The 20,972-nt window shown below is 34.6% G+C and overlaps 1 protein-coding gene across 1 annotated transcript in view; it reads left to right on the top strand.

Moving 5' to 3' along the window:
* Positions 1 to 20,972, top strand: part of LOC129803756 (uncharacterized) — a 391,692-nt gene that overhangs the window by 268,552 nt on the left and 102,168 nt on the right. The window contains exons 3-4 of the mRNA XM_055850537.1: positions 6,296 to 6,634; positions 9,699 to 10,174. Coding sequence (XP_055706512.1) covers positions 6,296 to 6,634; positions 9,699 to 10,174 — 815 coding nt within the window. The remainder of the gene's footprint in view (positions 1 to 6,295; positions 6,635 to 9,698; positions 10,175 to 20,972) is intronic.

Below are 20,972 nucleotides of genomic sequence, written 5' to 3'. Positions count from 1 at the left end.
AGCGAAGAATAATTTTACTGTCAAAATTTTTGCACCAAGTGCTTTCCCAATTCACCCTCAACCCAAGATTTGGTGAAGATCTAGCTCAAAGAATCCCGAAATCTACTGAAAATTACTGTAAATGGGCCGGACAAATTACACAGAACGAAAACTCAGTCAAACACATGAGACTCAACACAAGTCTAGGGTAATGAGCCGATTGTTGGGCGCCAAATATAACGATGTTTAAGGCTGCCGGAGCTGACACAACTATATTTCTTCAAATTCACTGAATTTCGCAGAGATCACATGTTCTATTTCCAACCTCCCCAAACCTTACCGATCAACCACCTCCCTCTTCTCCAAATAACAACCACCTTTTTCCCTTAGTAATATTCTTACAAAGATCATTTATTTCTTATAGTTTCTTCTTACACTCCCAAGCCCCACTTCCCAAGATCTTCATTTCACTGTACTATTAGAAAATATAGTTATTTGAGGGCCCATGTGAAGATAAAGTTTACTTTACAAAGAACTATACAAATCTACATGCAAGGTACTTAAGGTTTTTCAGTATGATGTATAGAGGTGCTCAGAGGCCTGGAGTAATGACATGACTCGATGCTTTCCGGTACTCATCTCTTTTGTAGGTTAAGTTTGTAGTCCAGTCTGATGGGATTTCCTACTAGCCGGCCAGTGTCTTTCGGGAAATTCTACCTTCCAGGTGTTCTAACGATGGCACTGCGTTGTTTCATGAATTCACTATCGATCTTCTCTGAGCCCTGTGGTAACCGGAGAATCTACAGAGTATGGCTGGATAATTCAGGGGCGCACGTGATCCGTAAAGACGATGTTTCCATAAGCACTATTCCCTCCGTAGGAATAATGAATCCAATTCCGCATAGCTCCTTCTTCCTTGCACACGCAGATCAGGGGGGCACTCACTCATTCTCCTCGGGGAATGGGGAATCTACTCTAATTTTTGAGGAGAATCACTTTATTAAAATTTAGTAAAAGTTTTGGGAGCTGAGCTCCCTCCAGCTTCACAACTCATTCCTCACTGCCCTCTCGACAGCGGGAGGGGACGATATATCACCACCGGTACCACAAGATAGGCACTCACACAGAGACAGACACAAAACATAGAATCCCGAAGATCGCCAAATAATTGAGCGGCTAGTGTTACGCCGCATTGGAAATATTTTTAAATTTTTAAAAATGGAAAAACGACCGTAATAGTCCTCCTTTAGCATGTTCACAGTGACGGTATGGAGACGTTGCAGAAATGTTTGAAATTCAACTTCAAACTCAAATATTTTTTGTAAAGGCTTAGACAGACCTTAAGATAAACCGAGAGATGACTAAACGTAATTATATCAGAAATAATGATAAAATTTTTATTTATTATTAATTCAATAAAATAATTGATTGAAAAGGATACAATATATTACTATAAATTAATGATTCAATTGTCTCTTGGCTAATTGTCAAGTTCTTCTAAGGCCTTACTAATTTGTAACTGTTTTTAAACTAAATTCACGAAATAATGATAAAGTAATACGAAAAAATCATTATTTTACTGCTAGAACTCAAAGAGAGAGCAGTTATAAATATGATCGTCTTTTGTTTCAACTTGTCACTGTTCTGGAGCTTAAACGGTAAGAGATATCGACGTACAGTCTTAGATGACCCCCAATAAAAAACAATATCTCTCGACGTTTATTTTTCCCTCCAAAACTATGCTTTTTGGTTTTTCTCAAAATTGGCCCAAGCTTTTTCAATGATTTTCGGATATGTTTTAGAGGTAGCCTAGACTACCTTGAACATTTCGCCCTAACATACTTATAACCGGAAAATTCGCCATTTATTGAAGGTTAAAGGTCAACCACTTTGGAGGGCCCATTTTTCAACCGATTTGGTTAAATTTGGATTTTTTGGAAAGGTATTGAAATTATGAACCCGGCTGCATCGGTCTTCATCGGTAATGAACCGGTTAAGAACCGATTTTTGAATAATTTTACATTCCCTATAAGTAAAATTCCTTAAAATCAATGTTTTTTCGGTTTTTCTCAAAATTGGCCCAAGCTTTTTAAATATTTTTTTTTAAATAATTTCCTAATGGCTTTCTCATTGTCTATAAAGAAGAATAAATCAGCAGTAACCCTATGTGCATACAAAAAATATGCTAACGGAGAGGACTTTCTCGTGAGTTCGAGAATTTCACAAAGCTTGGACGTTTTGCCGTCTCTGTTTTAATGGTTTTGAGTTATAATAGGTTAATTTGGACTGGGACCTAAATGGGAATTTTGAGATTTCATAACTGATTTATACAGACAAAAGACAAAGCCCAAGATGCATTTGAGTCCTTATATTATCTTCTGAGTAGGGCATTGTAGAACTAAAATTCTTACAATACAATCATTCTATGACTTACTTACTTACTTACTTACTTAACCGTAAATAAGTCACTGAGTCAGGCTAAGATCTTGGTTTCACTCGGGACCAGTCGCCACCCTGAACTCCTCACATACGGGGCCAAAAATCTTCTCAAACGTGGCTAAGAGTTTAGAATTCTGTTTTTCTAAGGACCCACGTTTCATACGAATTCGTGAGGACTGGTAGAATTATAGTACTATACAGTCATATAGCTTAGTCTTTATGCCTAAAGATCTGGATCGGAAAACTCTTGATATACCGTAGATGCAGATGAGTTTGTCCGCACGGGTGACTTTGACCCCCTACTGTTCGTAAGCTTTTCTTCAATTTTAATGTTTAAGAACGGTTCCCACTGATCAGACATGTATCTGTAAAGACCCTCCTTGAGTTCTAGAAGTAAAGAAAAGCTTACGAACAGGAAGGGTCAAAGTCATCTACCCTTACGGTATTGAAATATGTCTTGCTGGCTTACAGCAGCAATGCGCGGACTTCCGTTGAGATATTTTGTTCCGGATGTGACTGTTGTTCTAAGGTAAATGAAAGAGTTAACAACTTCAAAGCTGTAGTCCCCCATCGGGAACCTTATACTTAACCAATGCTTTCTGTAGATGTTGCCGGAGTTTGTGCAGACGTGGCCACCATATACTTTGTTTTACATTCATTTATCTGCAGCCCTAGACTTCGTGCCACTTGCTCCGTCTGGATAAAAGACTCCTGTATGGCTCTGGAATTGCGTCTCATGATATCGATATATTCAGGCTAGGGGCTACGATATGCGTGGACATATTGAGAATGACTCCCTCATGCTCACGCCGGAGTCACGAATCTCTTTCTCCAGGTCCAGGTTAAAGGAAATGCACGATAGTCCCTTCTCCTACACGAGCCCGTTGTTCACACGGAACTCCTGTGACAATGATCCGTTCGCCTTAACTTTGCTCCTTTTATCGGTCATTTTCATTACTATTCTGTGACTACTAAAAGTAAAGTAGTGCATTCTCATGGCGCATAAAATGGCGCATAGTTTCCACAAGAATTCAAACACAACATTTTCATTATAAGCCCTTTAACCCTTTAAGGACGATTGGGTCAATGGTGACCCAAAAATGAAATTTTTCCTACGGCCTTCTGAAGCTATGCTTTGTTCTAAAATGTCAGAAAAGTGAATTTTTTACTCTCAATTTTTGACCCTTTCGTCCTTAAAAGGTTAAAGGCGTATTAAGAGATTAGTGGCTCATAAGATGGCAATTTTTCTTCATGGATTGTAAAGTAATTCCAAGGATGGGACGCAGCCATTTTGATTGAGTAGAGTTCTACAAGCTTAAATGTTTAATCCTCAATCCAAATTCTATTTTCTGTTTCTGCTCAGATTTAGAAATGGAGTTGATCACTAATTTAGTCCAAAAGTCACGCACCTAAGTGAAGATAGCGCTAGACCGTTTCCTAAAATATGCACGACTGTTTCGTAGGCAGCTTTATTCAATCTGTATACTGGACTGTCGACAAGGTTAATTTACTATTCAGTTTACAACCGATAATATAACATATCAAATAGAATCATGAAATCACTTGAAAATCTTCCTAAAATACGAAAGTGTAATGTGAAAATTTTTATCTTTTAGTCTTCAAATAAAGATTTTTGCAGAGTTTTTAATCACTTAGGATTTCAAGACTAAGGGGTAGCGAGGTATACTTTTGAATTGAAAACATTTTAAATAGGGTTTTATCGGTTTTATGGTACAATTTTTAAATTGAACTGAACTTATTATGATAGAATTTACTTTTACAAATCTATTATGAAGATCTCGTCTATTAGTCTATTAACTTAAGAGATTTGCGATGCAACCCTGGATAGTGAATTTTATAAAATATGAATTCCAACCTCAAAATTTTTCTTGACTTGGACAGTTTCAGAGGTGTCGCAAAGTATGAGATTCCCTGTTTTTGCGTCCTTCTCGAGAGGAAAAAAATAAAGAATAATTCTTTTACTACTCGTTTTCTTTATTTGAAGTTCATAAATATTTAATTCATTAAAATAAATTATTTTTTCCTTGAAAAATTGGATATAAATATTTTTTAGAAAATATAATTTTGTTAATTGACTTTACAACAATCCCAAGTTTCTTTTAACAGATTGATAATGCTGCTTACATTATTGCTCGCTAAAAGGGGATTATTCTTTTTCTTATTGCATAATGCAGTCTAGAATAATCTGAAGACACTTCCGGGAGAAGAAAAAGACCACAATTTTTTGGCGGTAGATCATTTATATGCGGTTCTTAATCCAATCCACTCTCTGGGAATGAAGTATTTGTCCAATCCCTGAGAGATTGTTCATTAAAACGAGTCATTTGTCCAGCATCATCCTCTTGTTTCACCAATTCTTTATTTAAGTAATGCACAATTCTTCTTTGCTGGGCAAATTATAGTGCCAGTTCTGCACCTATTTAATCTCCTGGTGACCTCCTTGATCCTCTTTTATCATTCATCATATTAGTATTTATTCCAAAGTTTGTGGTAACATGGATGCAAGCAATACCTAGTACTCTGCAATGTCAACGAACCCTTCAAAGAAGAAAGAATTCAAAGACCTGTGATAAAAAAAATTATTGTCTTCTTGCATGTATGATTCCTTGATCCTAAAGAATTGTTACTTAGTAAACTCGGCTTTTGCGTTTCCATTTTCCATAATTTCATCAAAATTAGTTTTTTCACCAAATATTTTTTACTTTTTCTCTGTTTTTTCATCCCGCCTTTTGTTTTCCAATTAACAAAATTAGCGCAGGAATTAAATGGCACTTCTAGCTTGCACGGCTGTCTCGTTGAAATAAACTCACCATATAGAACTTAATCTTGCATACCATATTTTTATAATTCAAAATTTGACATCTTATCAAGATACGAAAATAAAGTTGCATCGCTCTGTAAATTACATTATGATAAGATTCAGCTTTTTTTTTAAAAACAGGAGAAAAAAAACTTACTACAAAGGTGCTACAATTCAAAGGTACCCCACTTTGCTCTATATCTCCTAATTGAATTCACAATATTTCGTTCAGGAAATGTATATTCCACTACTGTCTATAATTCTTTGCTTTATTAATAAGTCTGGTTAGTTAATTATCCCAGCTCTCTTATACTCGTATTTAAACTGTATCCTGAAATTTAAAGAACGTATACGACTCAAAAGTCGTAAGTCTACCCTTAAATTCATCCCAAAACCGCTCAAATGAAAAGAACAAAGCAACTAGGTCTCAATATGCGCTAATTTTAGCACCCTTCAATTGGCTATCAATGTTAGACAATTTTCAGGGGGTGAATGAACGAAAATCCCCATCTATTTGTTTGTGCACTTAAAAATGTGATGTCATTATTAATTAGTTGGTTGGTCTTTTCTTTCATGGCAACGGACCAAGTTTCATCATCAACTATAAATTTCTCCACGATCCTTACAGATGGGGTGGAATTAAATTAGGGGTTGTATTACATACAATGGCAACTTGATTAAATCATGTGGAGCCCATAAAACTATAGACAGAAAGTGAGAGAACGAGATCTGAATTAGGGACATCTACAGTGAGTAATTGAATGGCTTCCTTTGGCTTTAATAGGAGGGCATCATTAAAGTCGACGGGTTGCCCCCCTCAACAGAGTTTTCTACCCTCTCTTGGACTTTTCTTCATCTGGGAGGGTTGAGTACTTTTTCCATGGAAAACAACCACTATTTCGAGGCGTCTTTATTTGATTTCCCATCCCTCCATCTCGTTAAAATAAACACAGTCATTAGGGTTGGGTGAGGGTGGGTAAGGGGGGGATTGTTGGGGGAAATTGCATCATTCACCAGCGAATTTTATCTCACGTTTTTCCTCCTTGTCTTTCCCAGGCATTCTTGGCGACAACAACGTGAACCAACAACGACAAGACAATGGACAAATGATGGCCTCAGTAGCTGACACAGAATCGAGTCGGGTCCCATCCTCGCGGATTGGGGCTGATGTTCGGCTCGAAATGGATTTTCCTCCTAGAAATTACTTCCATCGTCGTGCACATCATCGACGGTCCATGGCAAAACTGAGGCGCTTCGAGCGCGAAGTGGTCCTCAATGCGACATCAACGCCGCGTCTTCAAGTGGCAGCCCCACCTTTGGATGCGGTCACGAGGTTGCCCAGTTCAAAGAAACCCACGAGAGTGGATGACGGTGTCCACTCACCCTCATCGGATGGTAAGTTGAGAGGGATTATGGCTGAATCCCATTTTATTTGATTGGAAATGGGATTACTTAAGCTCAAATTACGAGATTTGCCTCTGAATCCATGAAAGAATTATAGTACTATTCGACAATTTGGACTAGAGATTGTCTTCTTAGTATTATTGGTATCATTAATACACAAGATTTATGCATAAATGACTAGCATTATAATCCTAAATAAATTTGATACCAAGTACCAACTAAAGTGACTTAAGAAATATTTTCCTCGTGAAAATTATTTTGTTGAATGCTCTAAAAATAGAATTTTGCACCATTGATTGTTGTTTTCTAAATTTCTTCAATGATTCTTTATCTTTTTTTTTAGTTATGACTGATATTGAAAATTTGAGTTCTAGTAAGATGTTTAAGAACTATTAACCGAAGCATTACAAGCGATCTTTGAGAAACTCCTAAAGATTCTAAAAATGTTCATCAAATATTAATTTTAAAATACTAATAACATTTGGCAAAATCCTTTTGGTCGATAAAAAATTCAAATTGGTAAAAAAAATATTGGTCAATAAAAAACCAAATTCTGTCAGGAAAAAAATATGGTTAATAAAAATTTAAATATGGTCAGTAAAAAACTTAAAAAAAAAAACAGAAAAAATTAAATGTGGTCGGTAAAAGTCAAATTTGGTAAGTAAAAAATAAAATTTGGTCAGTAAAATATAAAATTTGATCAGTCAAAAATCAAATTCGGTCGGAGAAAAGTCAAATTTGGTCGGTAAAAAGTCAAATTTGATCAGTCATTTTTTTTAAATCAGTAAAATGTGAAATTTAATCAGTGTAAAATTAAATATGATCAGTGAATAATAATTTAGTCAATAAAAAATCTAAAAGGAAATCAATAAAAGTTAAAACTTTGCATATCCGGATAAAAAAAATTGCACATTTCGTATTGCGAAAACTTCGTATTTTAGTACATTTCGTATTTTACCATTTCGTATTTCATATTTCGTCTTTCCAAAATTTTGTACAAAAATTAAACAGGTGCTACTGATAACTTTGCAAAGCACAGAAAATTTCCCTTTGCCTCAACAGGCGGTACAAATTACTACCCAAAGCACGGAAAATTTGTCTTTGCCTCAACAGGCGATACAGATAACTTTCCGAAACACAGAAAATTTGACCTTTTACTGACCAAGTTCTTTGTTTTTTACTGATCAATTTTGATTTTTCACTGACCAAATTTGATTTTTTACTGACAAAATTTAACTTTTTAGCGACCAAGTTTGAATTTTTTCCCGACCGAATTTGATTTTTTACTGACCAAGTTTTATTTTATACTGACCAAATTTTATTTTTTTATGGCTCCGGCACACCTTTTAGATCAGGAAAATTTCATGAATTCGAAATTCGCATCCCTTTCTTTCTCACATGTTTTGCACACGACTATCTCATTCTTTCGCGTACCAAATTCGATTGAGCTAAATTAAATTTAGTGTAATGTTAAAAGAAAAAAGAAGAGTGCGAAAGAATGAGATAGACATATGCATATTATATTAGATAGACATATTTACTGACCGTATTTGATTTCTTACTGACCAAATTTAACTTTTTACTGACCAAATTTAATTTTTTACTGACCAAAGTTTATTTTTGATTGACCAAATTTTATTTTTTACTGACCAAAAAGTCGCAGCCATTACTTTTCAGTGCACGTTAAAAGTGAAGTATTATTGGCAGAAGAAGAATTAGGGGAAAGCTCTCTACTTTCGGACATTTGAAGCTTGAAACATTTAATTCTTTTCAATATGTTTTTAATGAATTTGAATTCTTGTGGCTCCGGCACACCTTTTAGATCAAGAAAATTTCATAAAGTCGAATTTCGGATCCCTTTCTTTCTCACATGTTTTGCATGTCTTTCTCATTCTTTCGCACTCTTCTTCTTCTTCTCTTAAACATCACTCCAAATTCAATTGAGCTCAATCGAATTTGGTATGCGAAAAAATGAGATAGTCATATGCAAAACATGTGAGAAAGAAAGAGTTTCGAATTTCGAGTTCATGAAATTTTCCTGATCTAAAAGGTGTGCCGGAGCCATTATAATAATTTTAATATCTAGTCCGATACTTCAAATTTCAAATACTTTAAATTTTACTTTAGTCATCCGAAGGTAGCGTACTTTCCCCTAAGAAATGAATTAACGCTATAACTGATTGCAATAACCCGCAAAAAAATTAAAAATAAACTTACAGAATTATGACGAGCATTTTTTATACTACAAACATTCGTAATTGATTGTGTAACTAACAAAGCTCTGCGAACAAATTACAAAATGTTACCAACATTTTTCTGATTGTTTCCACACATTCACGAACAAATGTTTGTAAAACACTAAAATTGTTCGTAAAGTGATCGTGTTTACTAACAAAGTTTGTGAAAAAGTATAAACTTTTATGAATTTCTTAGTATGTTAGGGGAATGTAGGCATGGTTCGCACAGAGTGAACCTTCAAACGATGCGAATTTTCTCTTTGTTTGCAAAGAGCTGACTTTCCATTTCTCATCTCGTTTCATGAGCTTAATAATGATCTATCTTATGGCTAAGAAATCACGAACTAGCTCTTTGCAAACAAAGAGAAAATTTGCGTTGTTTAAAGGTTCACTTTGTGCGAACTACGCCAACATTCCCCTATACGATTTACGATCATTTTGTGAGTCCCCAGTAGGATTTCACTAAAATTTACAAACAATTTAACGAATTTTTTTTCTGTATAATACCAATTGGGAGCGTAAATCATCCTAAAAAATGCATTCAAAAATTACAATTTCCTCTTTCTAAATAAATTAAATACTATTTAAATATTTAATTCTATTAAATATTTTTTTCTAAGCCTAATTGCGTTTTTATCGTTAGAGCTTTGATTCTGTGAGTCCTTTAAAAGCATTTAAGTTATAACTAATCATAGAACTCAATGAAAATAAAAAATAATAATTTTTAGTCATATTTCATGTTTTTATCATGCATTTTTTGTGTAAAGCTAAATTTAATTTCGAGCCAAGTCAGAAAGTGAAATAATCCATTTTCGTAGGTGCACCTGCTCCATCCGGTGATAACAAACGTGATAGTAGTGATAAGGAAAGAATTAGCACAAGCTCCATTTACTCTTCCGTCTCTTCCGCCACCACAACCACCACAGCCACCATTTCCGCAACACCGGGCGCACATAGTCCCAACACTACCCAGGCCCACCCCCGGCCGCCCGATGTGAACATTGCGGCGGGTGGCGTCATTGACGAGGGCGAGCAAATCATCATAATTGCCGGCGATGACGGTGAAGAAGTTGTTGATGTTGTGGCTGATGAGAAAATGCATCATCGCAATGTTGATGCATTTCTTAGCGATGAGCCCAAAGCTCTGCCTCTCAGGCCCATCATCAGGGGCCCATTTGACGATGAGCACCAAGGGGAGGTGTCCATTGTGTACGCTGAACAACATTCCGAAGTTAAGGTCAATTGTGAGGTGGACATGGACATTGTCAGCAGCATCTGGTCCCGCGATGGACAGGTGAGTTCCATGTGAAAATTAACTAAGGAAAATTCCAAAGAATTTACAAGAGAGAGAAAGAGCTTTTGCCAAATCAACACATTCAGCACTGTTTCGTAATTTGCAAAGTTTTCCTGGTGGCATGGGGGAGCTTTTGCGCCTCTCTAAATATAACCCGGGTGTCGCATGGCGAAAGCCAAACAAAAGCTGGGATACCCTCTCCTGAGTCTATGTAATAAACATAATCCTCCTTGTCTCTTGTTTATTAATCGCAATCCTAACGAAAAGTTTGCACCCAAGAAACTATTGTTTGGGAAGCTTCCCAACAAAAGTCAACTTTCAAGTCACACTAGAGCAATTTTATTGTTCTTGTTCTTGTTCTATTTTATTGCATACACCCAAAGTCATATACCCCCATACCAAAAGATTTTCATCGTATATCCCACATAAACTGCCAAAGTGATTTCGATCTTGACATTCTTGGGGAAATGAGGGAATAATTGCCAACAGCCATCAAAATGAAAGTCCTACAGATTTTCAGACTTTATCATTTTGGCAGTAAATTTAGTAGGAAATGCGTAAGGATTAGAAATACTACGCACGTGTAGTGTAATAATTTGGCTCAATTACACTGCGAAGAAATGATCATTTCTTCGATGAAGTTGATATAGAGAAAGAGAGGGCATTAACGTGCCATAAGTCAACAAATTGTCTTCTTGTTGAAGATGTTCAAAAATAAAAGCTGATTAGAGCATTTTCTTGGCACTCAACTATAATAATTTTAGTTTTATTTAAAATAAAATCCTTCAATTTAAACTACAAACCATAAAGCTTGATTTAGTGTAGATGTAGGGTAAGTGTGCCGAATTCCGGCCAGCATGCAATTTCGGCCACATTTTTTGTTCCTCAAATTTCAATGAATTTTTAGTTTTTTGCATACTCTAGAAATAATACAATGCACAAAATAACAAAAATGTCGCTTCGATGAACAAGATGATCTGATAAAGACTGAGGCATGACGTTTTCTATGTTTCCCATATGTTTCTAGCGTGCCGAAAAAACTTTCGAGTTTCTTAGCTGTTTTCTGTCATTGTAGAATGAATTAGCAAATAAATAACTAATACAAAATAATAGAGAATTTAATAACGAAAGCGCAACCGAAAATCCTAAATTGGCAATCTACGTAGTTTTGGAGATATCTCGTGAAATGTGTACGAAAACAGGAAGAAATTTACACTAAAACTGGTTGCATTTTACAGAGCTAATGTCATCCCCCTGGATAAAGACATTGGAAGATTTCCGGAAGGGCAAGGAACTATGAAAATGAAGGTGGCCGAAATAGGCCACCAAAGTTAAGTCTACATTTTTATTCATTTTAGAATGTATTAAGAATGAATTTAGAGAAAATAAAGACGATAGACTGTCTACAAGGTTCCAAGAAACACTCTTTATAAAAAAGCAACAATTAAATTCAATTTGTATTAAAAATATTACATTTCAAACTTGAGACTTTGGCACTTGCATGCAACTATGCCGAAATTTGGCACACTTACCCTACAAGTGTTGCTCAATTTTTTACGACAAAGAACAATGGTTTTTTACCAAAACATGCTTTTGTGTTCGTATCCAAGCAAATTCATTTTAACATATTTTGGTACATTATGGTATTATTTGAATGAAAAATTAACATATTTTTAGTATTGACCTGTTCTAAATGCTTCTGCATTATCGACCTTTTGTGACTGGTTCCTGTCACGACTGTTTCATGGTTCTAGAACAGGGCAAGAACTGGGAAAAGAGTAGAGAAGGTAAGCAACGCAAAGAAAAGTCGATAATGCAGAAACACTTGAGAACAGTAAAGTACTAACATAAAAATGTTCATTTTTAATCAGAATAGCACCATAATTTTGTCATTGCCTTGGTTTCACTTTAGAAGTGCAGAAATTTTAAAGTAGAGATGCCAAAATCTCATAAAATTAGATCAATCTATCTGCTCCGGAATTTAAAAAGTCTGAATTTTAGTAACAAAATGCATTGAACCTAGTGAATTTTATACTGAACTTTCAGAGATTTTGGCATTAATTTTATTACATTTTGAAACAGATTTTGAACACTCAATTTTTCAATTTAGTTTATGAGTTCTAAAGATTTTGTTATAGTTTGACATAAATATAGAACTATGGTACTGACATTGATTTTAGTAAAACAATCCACTAGCTTCCATGCCATTTACTAAAAATCAGATATCTCTTAAATTAGTGCTAAAACGATCTAAAATGAATGCCATAATGCTCAAAAACTGCTACCAAAAAGCTTTTAAAGTTAGTACCAAAAATCTCAAATTTTGATGCCAAAAAGCTTTTAAATTAATACCAAAATGTTTTTAAAATTGATTTCAAAGTGCTCTAATTTTGATGTCATAAAGCTCTACTTTTAATGCCAAAAGCTCTAAAAAATTGATACCACAATTCTTTTAAAATTAATACCAAAATATTTTAAAATTAACACCAAAAAGCTCTAGTTCTGATACTAAAAAGCTCTAAAATAAATACCTAAATGCTTTAAAATTTTTACTAAAAGCTCTTAAATTAATACCAAAATATTTTTAAAATTGATACCAAAATACTTTTAAAATTGACACCAAAAAGCTCTAATTCTGATGCGAAAAAGCTCTAATATTAATACGAAAATGTTTTAAAATTTTAAGTAAAAAGCTCTAAAATTAATACGAAAATCCTTTCAAATTGGTACCAAAAAGCTCTATTTTGGTTTCCATAAAGCTCTAAAATTAAAATCAAAATGCTTTTCAAATTGAAACCAAAAAGCTCTAATTTCGATACCAAAAAGCTCTAAAATTGATATCAAAATGCATTTAAAATTGGTATCAAAAATGCTTCAAAATTTTTATCAAAAAACCCTAAAATTGGAACCAAAAATATTTAAAACTAATATCAAAAATCTGTAATTTTGATGACAAAACGCTCTAAAATTGATACCAAAAGGCCCTGAAATTTATATCAAAAAGCTCTAAAGTTGATTCCAAAAAGCTCTAAAATCAATGCCATAGTGCTCTAAAACTTATACCAAACTACCCTAATTTGATGCTAAAATGCTCTAAAATCAGTGCATGAATTATTAATGTTCTAAAATCAGTCTCACAATATTCTACAAAACTACTAAATATTAGAGATTTTTTGGTATTGTTTTAAGGTCATATATAATAGTTAATTGATTTAAATGCCAAGAAAGTGTTTTGAGCGTTTTGAGCCTTTTCAATGCCATAAATAGCACAAAGTGCATTGATTCTAATGTGTTCTAGTGTTCTTTTTTCTTCATGTGTACAGAATTCGATCATGTAGATGTCAGACTCAATATTTAGCCCTATTCTCCCGAAGGTCCCAAAATCCTAAATAACAATTTTATTGGTTTTTTTTTAAGATGTAGGGGGAGGTGAGGCTATTTCCAGCTGCGGAGCTACATTGATATGCGATGTTTTCGCATATTTCTAACGGCAGCTGGGCCTTACCATAATTTAGATCCACAGTTGTTATGTCTATCTAAATTACATTAAGTTAAAGCCCAGTTTCTTTTAGAGGAATGTGAAAAAATCGTATATAAATGTAGCCCCACAGCTCAAAGTAGCCCCATCTCCCCCTAATGGATATTTTACCGTTATTATCCAATCTTACCTGGAAATTTTTCCAAAAATATTGTCTGAAAAATATGCAATAACCTAACTAGGCTCTAATAGGCACAATTGGATCTTCGTGTAATTCAAAAGTATCCGGAAATTAATTTAGTATCTCAAGCCAACACTAAAAACGAGTAAGGGAAGAGTACCCCGGATCGAAATGTTAAGAGACATGCTCCATATTTAGTTGAAAATATAGTCCACAAAACACTATTTGGTATTTTTATGTATGCTAATGGATACATTAGTGACCCCTTTTGCTATATCTGTTCTTTTGAAATTTTTATTTTTACAATAAATTAATAAAAAAATATGAGTAATTGCAAGCTTGCACTCTGTACCTCGGATCGTCAGGAATTTAATCAGGTGTCTCAAGGAAAATTGGTTTTATAAATTAAATCGGAGTTAATACACTGCATTCTTGTGAGAGTTAAATGATAAAAAGTAGCTAATAATTTTTTTTTAAATCATTTAAGTTGGAGCAACAATGTGGTATTAACCTGACGATCCGAGGAACACTGTCGATCGCTGGTGCTCTTCCCTTATATTTCTTAATTCACTACCTTTCAAACAGATTTTAAATTGATGTAAACTTACTCATGCTTTTAGCTTTAGTTGTATTTAATAAATTTTGGGTTTAAAACAGAAATTGAAAGGTCTTCTAGTAGTAAATTATTGGATTGAATATAAAATGTTCAATATCAGTTATTATATTTATTACAATAAAATTCATAATTTTGCACTAAAAAATCAGTAATTACGAATCAGGGATAATATTATACTTAAAAGCCAATTTGACGTTTTTGTACACAAATATAAAGTTTGGCAAAACTGAAATCTCTGACACGGTTACCTTTTATATGATTTTGTTAAATTCTATTTTACTCTGTTTAAGCTTCTAATTTTCACTAATCACGTTCAATGCGTTCAATTTATCTTTGCCTCACAAACCCTTCCATGAATATTGCAATTCGAATCATAATCAAAACGAATAGATATCGACGATCTATTCTACTTTGTCATTCTTCTCATTCTTCTAATAGCATAATTGAACAATTGGCCGTTCATTGAGGTTTACATGAGCTTCAGTCGAAAATAAAACCGATTTCAATTTTCTTCCAATTTTCCTATGCCAAAACATCGATGACAAATGCTACAGACTAGTCAAATTCTATTCTGTTTTTACTTTTTCGTTGGCTTTCTATTCGTCCTTTTTAGTGTTCTCCAGTAGCTTTTCCGGATGGTTGTTGCCAGACAAGGAAAAAACCAAAGTGGATTCGTTTACTCTCCCATTAACGATTTTTACAACTGATGGTTTCCATGCATTATGCAAATAAAAGTCCTTTTCACAAATTGCAATACAAAGTAGAAATGTTATTTCAATGGCTTTAAGTACATAGTTCGGGAAAAAGGTACCGATTTGCGGTTTCGTCTTCGGCTAAAAAGAGAATTTCTCTTCACAGTTTTTTAAGAGTCAGCTGGGTAGTGGACTAACATGAGAAAACTCAATGAAACCACTTTAATTTAACCCTTGGAGCACTTGGAGCTTATATGTAGGTTTTCACTAGCGTTTTCCTCCTATTATAGTTGTTATCTACAGGCATGTACAATGAATTGTGACGCAGTTTAAACCAGTTTAAACAAGCGGAAAATTAAGAATTGTTATAAATGATCTTAAGTATAATAAGTATTTCTACAAGCAATTTTTCATACTTTCAAGTCCAAGACATGAACATAAAGGGACAGATAATCCTAACCGGCTTATGTAGGTGAGATTCTTAACGTGAGCTAACTCGGAGTGCATGCAAATTCGATTTAGAGCTGAAGTTGGGAGACTCCATTCAGTTATTTTGAATCAAATTCGTGAAATTATACAAATTTTGTATTTAAACCAAAATATCAAGGATTTGGATGAACTGACAGGAAAGTGTTATATGGGTGAAATGTAGACCAGAATGTTCTCTATAATTTTGTCGTAGAACTTGAACTCATCGATTACTCAGAAGCCAAGATAAGCGAGGTTTTTTGTTTCTTAACTTGTTTTTTCATCCAGAGTGCCCCAAGTAGTCATTTGTTGAACTTCAACTATATCAAAGAATTGTTGTATTCTGTGGGACTTTCCATTTAAAACCATATTTTAAGTGTCTTGGTGGAGTAGAGGCAGTCAAATTGGCATCTGAGTGATTTCAAAGCGTTATTATGGAAAAAATCATTTTTTTCACACTTAAACGGCAAAATCGGAGTGATAGCGTAGTCTGACCGGAAAATGATGTATGGACGAAATGTAGAGACAAATGTCCTCTATAATTATGTCGAAGTAATCATCAAAATCGGTTCAGCGACAGTCGAGATAATTGAGGTTATGTGATATTGAAATTGGTTTTTCGACTGTGGCGCCCCTGGTGTTGGTCCCACGAAGTTCAAATATTCTAGAAAGTTGTAGCATTTGGTGAGATCTTTCGTTTAAGCCCTCATTCATCAAAATCGGTCACATAGAACCGGAGATATGATTTTTTGAATCTCGTAAACTTTGACCCCTCATATCTCCGGTTCTATTGAAACCACAGTGCACATACGCACCATTTTGGAAACGTCTTAGACTGGACTACAACATACTAAAATTTCATTAACTTGCACAATGCCGTTTTTGAGAAAAATTACTTTGAATTTCGATGAATTTTGACGCTATCACAGCGCCACCTGTGGTGACTTTTTGAACTTCCATCTGAAAGTGTTCATCGAGACGAAACCAAAAAGGTAAAATTTATGTCGATATGTTAATTAGAACCGGAGATAGAGGCCGGTCAATGTTCGAACTTTGACCCCTTATAGCTCGGGTCAGGGGTTATGGATCGACTTAAGGTTTTTTTTGTTTGATAGGTATAATCAACGGCTACAACATACTAAAATTTCAGCCCGATTGCATAAGGAATTTTTGAGTTATTTAACTTTTAAGATTTAAAAATTTTCTTTTTAATAATAGCGCCCCTAGTGGTGGTTTTATGAACTTGCGATGTTAGAAGGGGAAGTGGCATTTCACGAGAGCTTTCCAAAAAGCCCTCATTTTTTAAATTCTGACAATTAGAACCGGAGTTATGGCCATTTTAAGAATTTTTTTTTGGACCCTTATAGCTCGGGTCAGGGGGGTCGGGGGACCTTAAGTTTGGTATTGATGGAAAGCTCTAAGGCCCAGCTATAACATACTAAAATTTGAGCCCGGTCGATGCCATAGGGGCGGAGCTATTGAGAAAACAAAAAAAGGGGGGTCTTCAAAATGGCGGAAGGAGGGGTGGGGGGTGGGGGGTCAATGCACCATGTTGCAATTTTCATACGATATTTAACCTTTGCCGAAAACCGCAAGTCGATATCTTTTTTAGTTTAGGAGCTATTAAGGTCCAAAGAGCGGCCGGACGGCCGGCCGGGAACGTAACTTAGCCCCCCATATATTCGTGATCAGGAAGTGGCGAAACACATTTTGACCAAGTTTGAGCGCGATCGGAGGACATGAAATTTTGTTAGGATTATAGTAGGTGAGATTGTTAAGAATCTCACCTAATATTGATTTAATTAGTTCTTCAGCCGAAGACCTATTCCATTATTGGACATTTACAAACATTTTCAATATAAGAATTTTTAGGGGAAAATATACAAGTAGGGAGAAGTGGGGCACCGTTGAAATTAGAATTTTTCATCCATTTTTAAATAAAATTGAGCCTTATCGTGATATAATTTAGTTGCACAAACAGATTGAAAAGCTAAATTACATGGCTCAGTTCCACTGAAACATAGGAGAAAAATCCCAATTTCAAATCTGCCCCACTTTCCCCTACCTTATTTGGTCAAATAATCTAAGACTATCGAATATACGGTTCGATTCTATGACAATGTGCTCTTTTATATAAAACTTTTTACAACAAGAGAAAACATTGCAAATATATAAATTTTAAAGATGACTCACTTTTCTATAGTTAAGTAATGCTTTCAAACTAAAAGTTTTGCTATAAGGTTCAACTTGAAAAAATTCAGAATTGGCTAAATTTTCGGGAATAGCCTGCCTTATGTTGATAGAATAAGGACACATCGAATAATTCTTCAACTTTTGGAAAATTAGTTGTACTAAACATTAGCCAGAAAATGCCTAAAATCCAATAAAATTATCCAGAATAATTTATTAAATATTTTTGTAAACCCTTACTAGCATGATGTTTAAATATTTTAAAAATAATTTTTCGAACTACTTCAGGAGCAGAGAGTAAATAGGCCATCAGACTAGAAGTTTAGCCAAATTCTCAAAGTTTTGATTTTTCTAAAAACGAAAACATAAAAACAGTGATTTATCAAGATATACTAAATCAAGTATTTTAAAAAATAGTTTGAAGAGTAATAAAAATTATATTCGAACAAAAATTACTTATCGGTAAATAACCGGTTCATTACCGGTTCACAACCAATTTGAACCGACTTATAAATCACTCAAAACATTTCCTAAAATATACCTCTGGAGTAATTTAATTGAATTTCATTTAAAAATTATTTATCGGTTATGGACCCGTTCATTACCGATTCAAAACCGATTGGAACCGGTTCAGTTTTTTTTTGGAAATTCCAAGACCTTTCCAATGAGCCCAAACTTGACCCCATTCGCTTCATAAATGCGCTCTCTAGTGTCTTTTCAACCTTTGACCTTGAAAAACCGTTATTAGAAATGATTCAACGGTTTTTTTTGTCCAAGAACAAAATGTCCACCTGAACAATCTCTAAAACATATCCGAAAATTAAAAAAAAATCGCACGACGCGTTTTCGAGCAATCCCAAAAAACATTGTTTTGGTGGGGAAGGGGAGGGGTGTGGGGACAATGAGGGGCATTTTGACGATGTTAACGATCCTTGGGTCGACTTATGGGGGGGGGGGGTCCCGGGAAGGTCTCAAGTCGCTATCTCTTACCGTTTGGCCTCTAGAGCTGGCGACAGCTGGACGGACAGACGGACAAACAGCGTGTCGACATTTCTCAGAAATCGTCTGAAATGTAAAGATTTGGTGAAGAAAGTGGTCTTCAGGGGGTGGAAGGTGGAAATTTTGGGGGGTGAAAAAAATCGTGGGATATATACTGCTCTCTCCATGGAGTTCGAGCAGTAATACTTAAAAAAAATTCTCAAAAATATTGCTTATTGAAAAATTATAGCAGTTTTCAGTCATCTTTAGGTCTGAAGCCTATCAGATAGTTTCCGGAGGTCTCAAAATCCTAAATTACAACCAATTTTATTAGTTTTTGACAATTTAATAGGTTATTTTGCAACCCTAGACCTCAATATAAACAATTCTCCACTCACTGGAACCCTGAACACGGTGCTCGATGCTCCCCTTTCTGTGGTTTTTCCAAGACTGTCCTTGTGACAGAAGAACTGACTATTACAATTTGGCTTTAATAATCCAGTTATAAGTCAAAATTTTTCAAAAAATTTTATATAATAAATGTTTTATAGAAGTTAAGCCGAACGGCTAAGCCTTTAGGTCTGAAACTGGTATGAGGGCCCAAATAGGCTTATGCCCTTGACACACTTACAACATAAGCCGAGAAACGACTTAGTGGAAAAGGATTGAAATGAAGTTTAACCATTATTTCAAATATAATTATGCTAAGGCGTTTCTCGGCTAATCCTCAGGTCTGTCAAGGCCCTTAGGCAGATCCTCGAGAAAAATTAACCTATAAAATTTGGTTGGCATTTATCTCAAACTCTTATTGGGTTGGGGGCTTAAGATACTTGATTAGCGGTCCCTTGTGCATAAATTTCATTTACTTAATCCTTAACCGCCAATTTTTTTCAGGCTAAATATTCTCGAGGATCAGCCTGATTGTACTTTGATCCTAAGGTCCCTAATAGGCAATAACTTTGTCCAAAAAAAACACACACTGTACGTAAAATATTTTTCCTCTTGTTGTTTCACAATTTTTTCCACGACTCTGTACTGCGTACACATTTCTCCCAAGTAAAAGAAACTCTCCTCTTTGCACTGGTAGCAATTACGTGAGTAGGAAAAGTTTCAGGACTTTCATCCATCACGTGTATATCGAAAACTTTTTGGGATTATATGCGATTAAATTGTTTTCCATTCGTATTTGATTCTGAATGCAGAACGAGAAATAGGAACTATGATGAAAATTCATGGAGAAGTAAACATCCATGGATATCCCTTTTCTACACTCTTGAGCATTTTGAATTCATGTGATTTTACATCATTTCTGGGCAAGTGAACAAAATGCAAAATATGAAACTTTATCAAATTGAAATGTAACGTCATAGTGAAATTGTATATTACATTTCGACAGTCATAAGACTACATAAAATGGTATGAAATTTTGTGAAAAGACTCGAGGTTTTCTCTCTGTATGTACCAACATTAAATAATTCAATGTGAAATTTGGCGTGAAAATTGTCGAAGAATGAAAGTGGAAGAGGCATCCAGAATGTCCTCAATATATTAACAAAAGGACTTATTTTCTTAATTAGAACTTCTCTTCTTACCAAATTGTACTTTAAAAGCTCATTTTGTCCCCATGAATTCCATCTTCAGCTCCACCGCCCCCCCATACCAATTGTTCCAGTAGACAGAAAGCTATTTTAAGTTTTTAACTTTTTCTACCCAGAGCCACTCGGAGAAACTTTTAGGGTTTTATGACTCCAAAAATTTGATTTCAACTCTCAAAATAAATGATACTAACAGTCAAATGCAATAAATAGGAGTGGAAAACTTTTTAAAATTATCATGAGCAACTTTCTGAGAAATGATAACATTAAACACCTTAAATGTCAGTTGCATGGACAACTTTATAGCAGTAAAAATAGCACTAGAAGTCACGAAGAAATTCTTATGCCAACATGGAAATATATGAAAATGAGTATTTTTGTCCTATTTCTTCTAAATTTGTTTAACTCGTTTCTTACATCCTGGAAGAAAGTTTTTGTAATAAATGATGCCTAAATCTGTAAGGTATTTGCATCAATTCTAATTTATTTTGTTTAAATGAAAAATAGATAATTTATTTGCAATTTAATAATTTCAAGGCTCAATCTAATGTTTCCATCTTTAGAAAAAGCTTTCTCACGCAGATAAAATATTAATTCTTT

Source organism: Phlebotomus papatasi, chromosome 2, assembly GCF_024763615.1.
Source record: "Phlebotomus papatasi isolate M1 chromosome 2, Ppap_2.1, whole genome shotgun sequence".
Taxonomy (NCBI): Eukaryota; Metazoa; Arthropoda; class Insecta; order Diptera; family Psychodidae; genus Phlebotomus; species Phlebotomus papatasi.
Note: the sequence above shows the minus strand (reverse complement) of the source record. Positions and strands in the feature narration are given on the sequence as shown.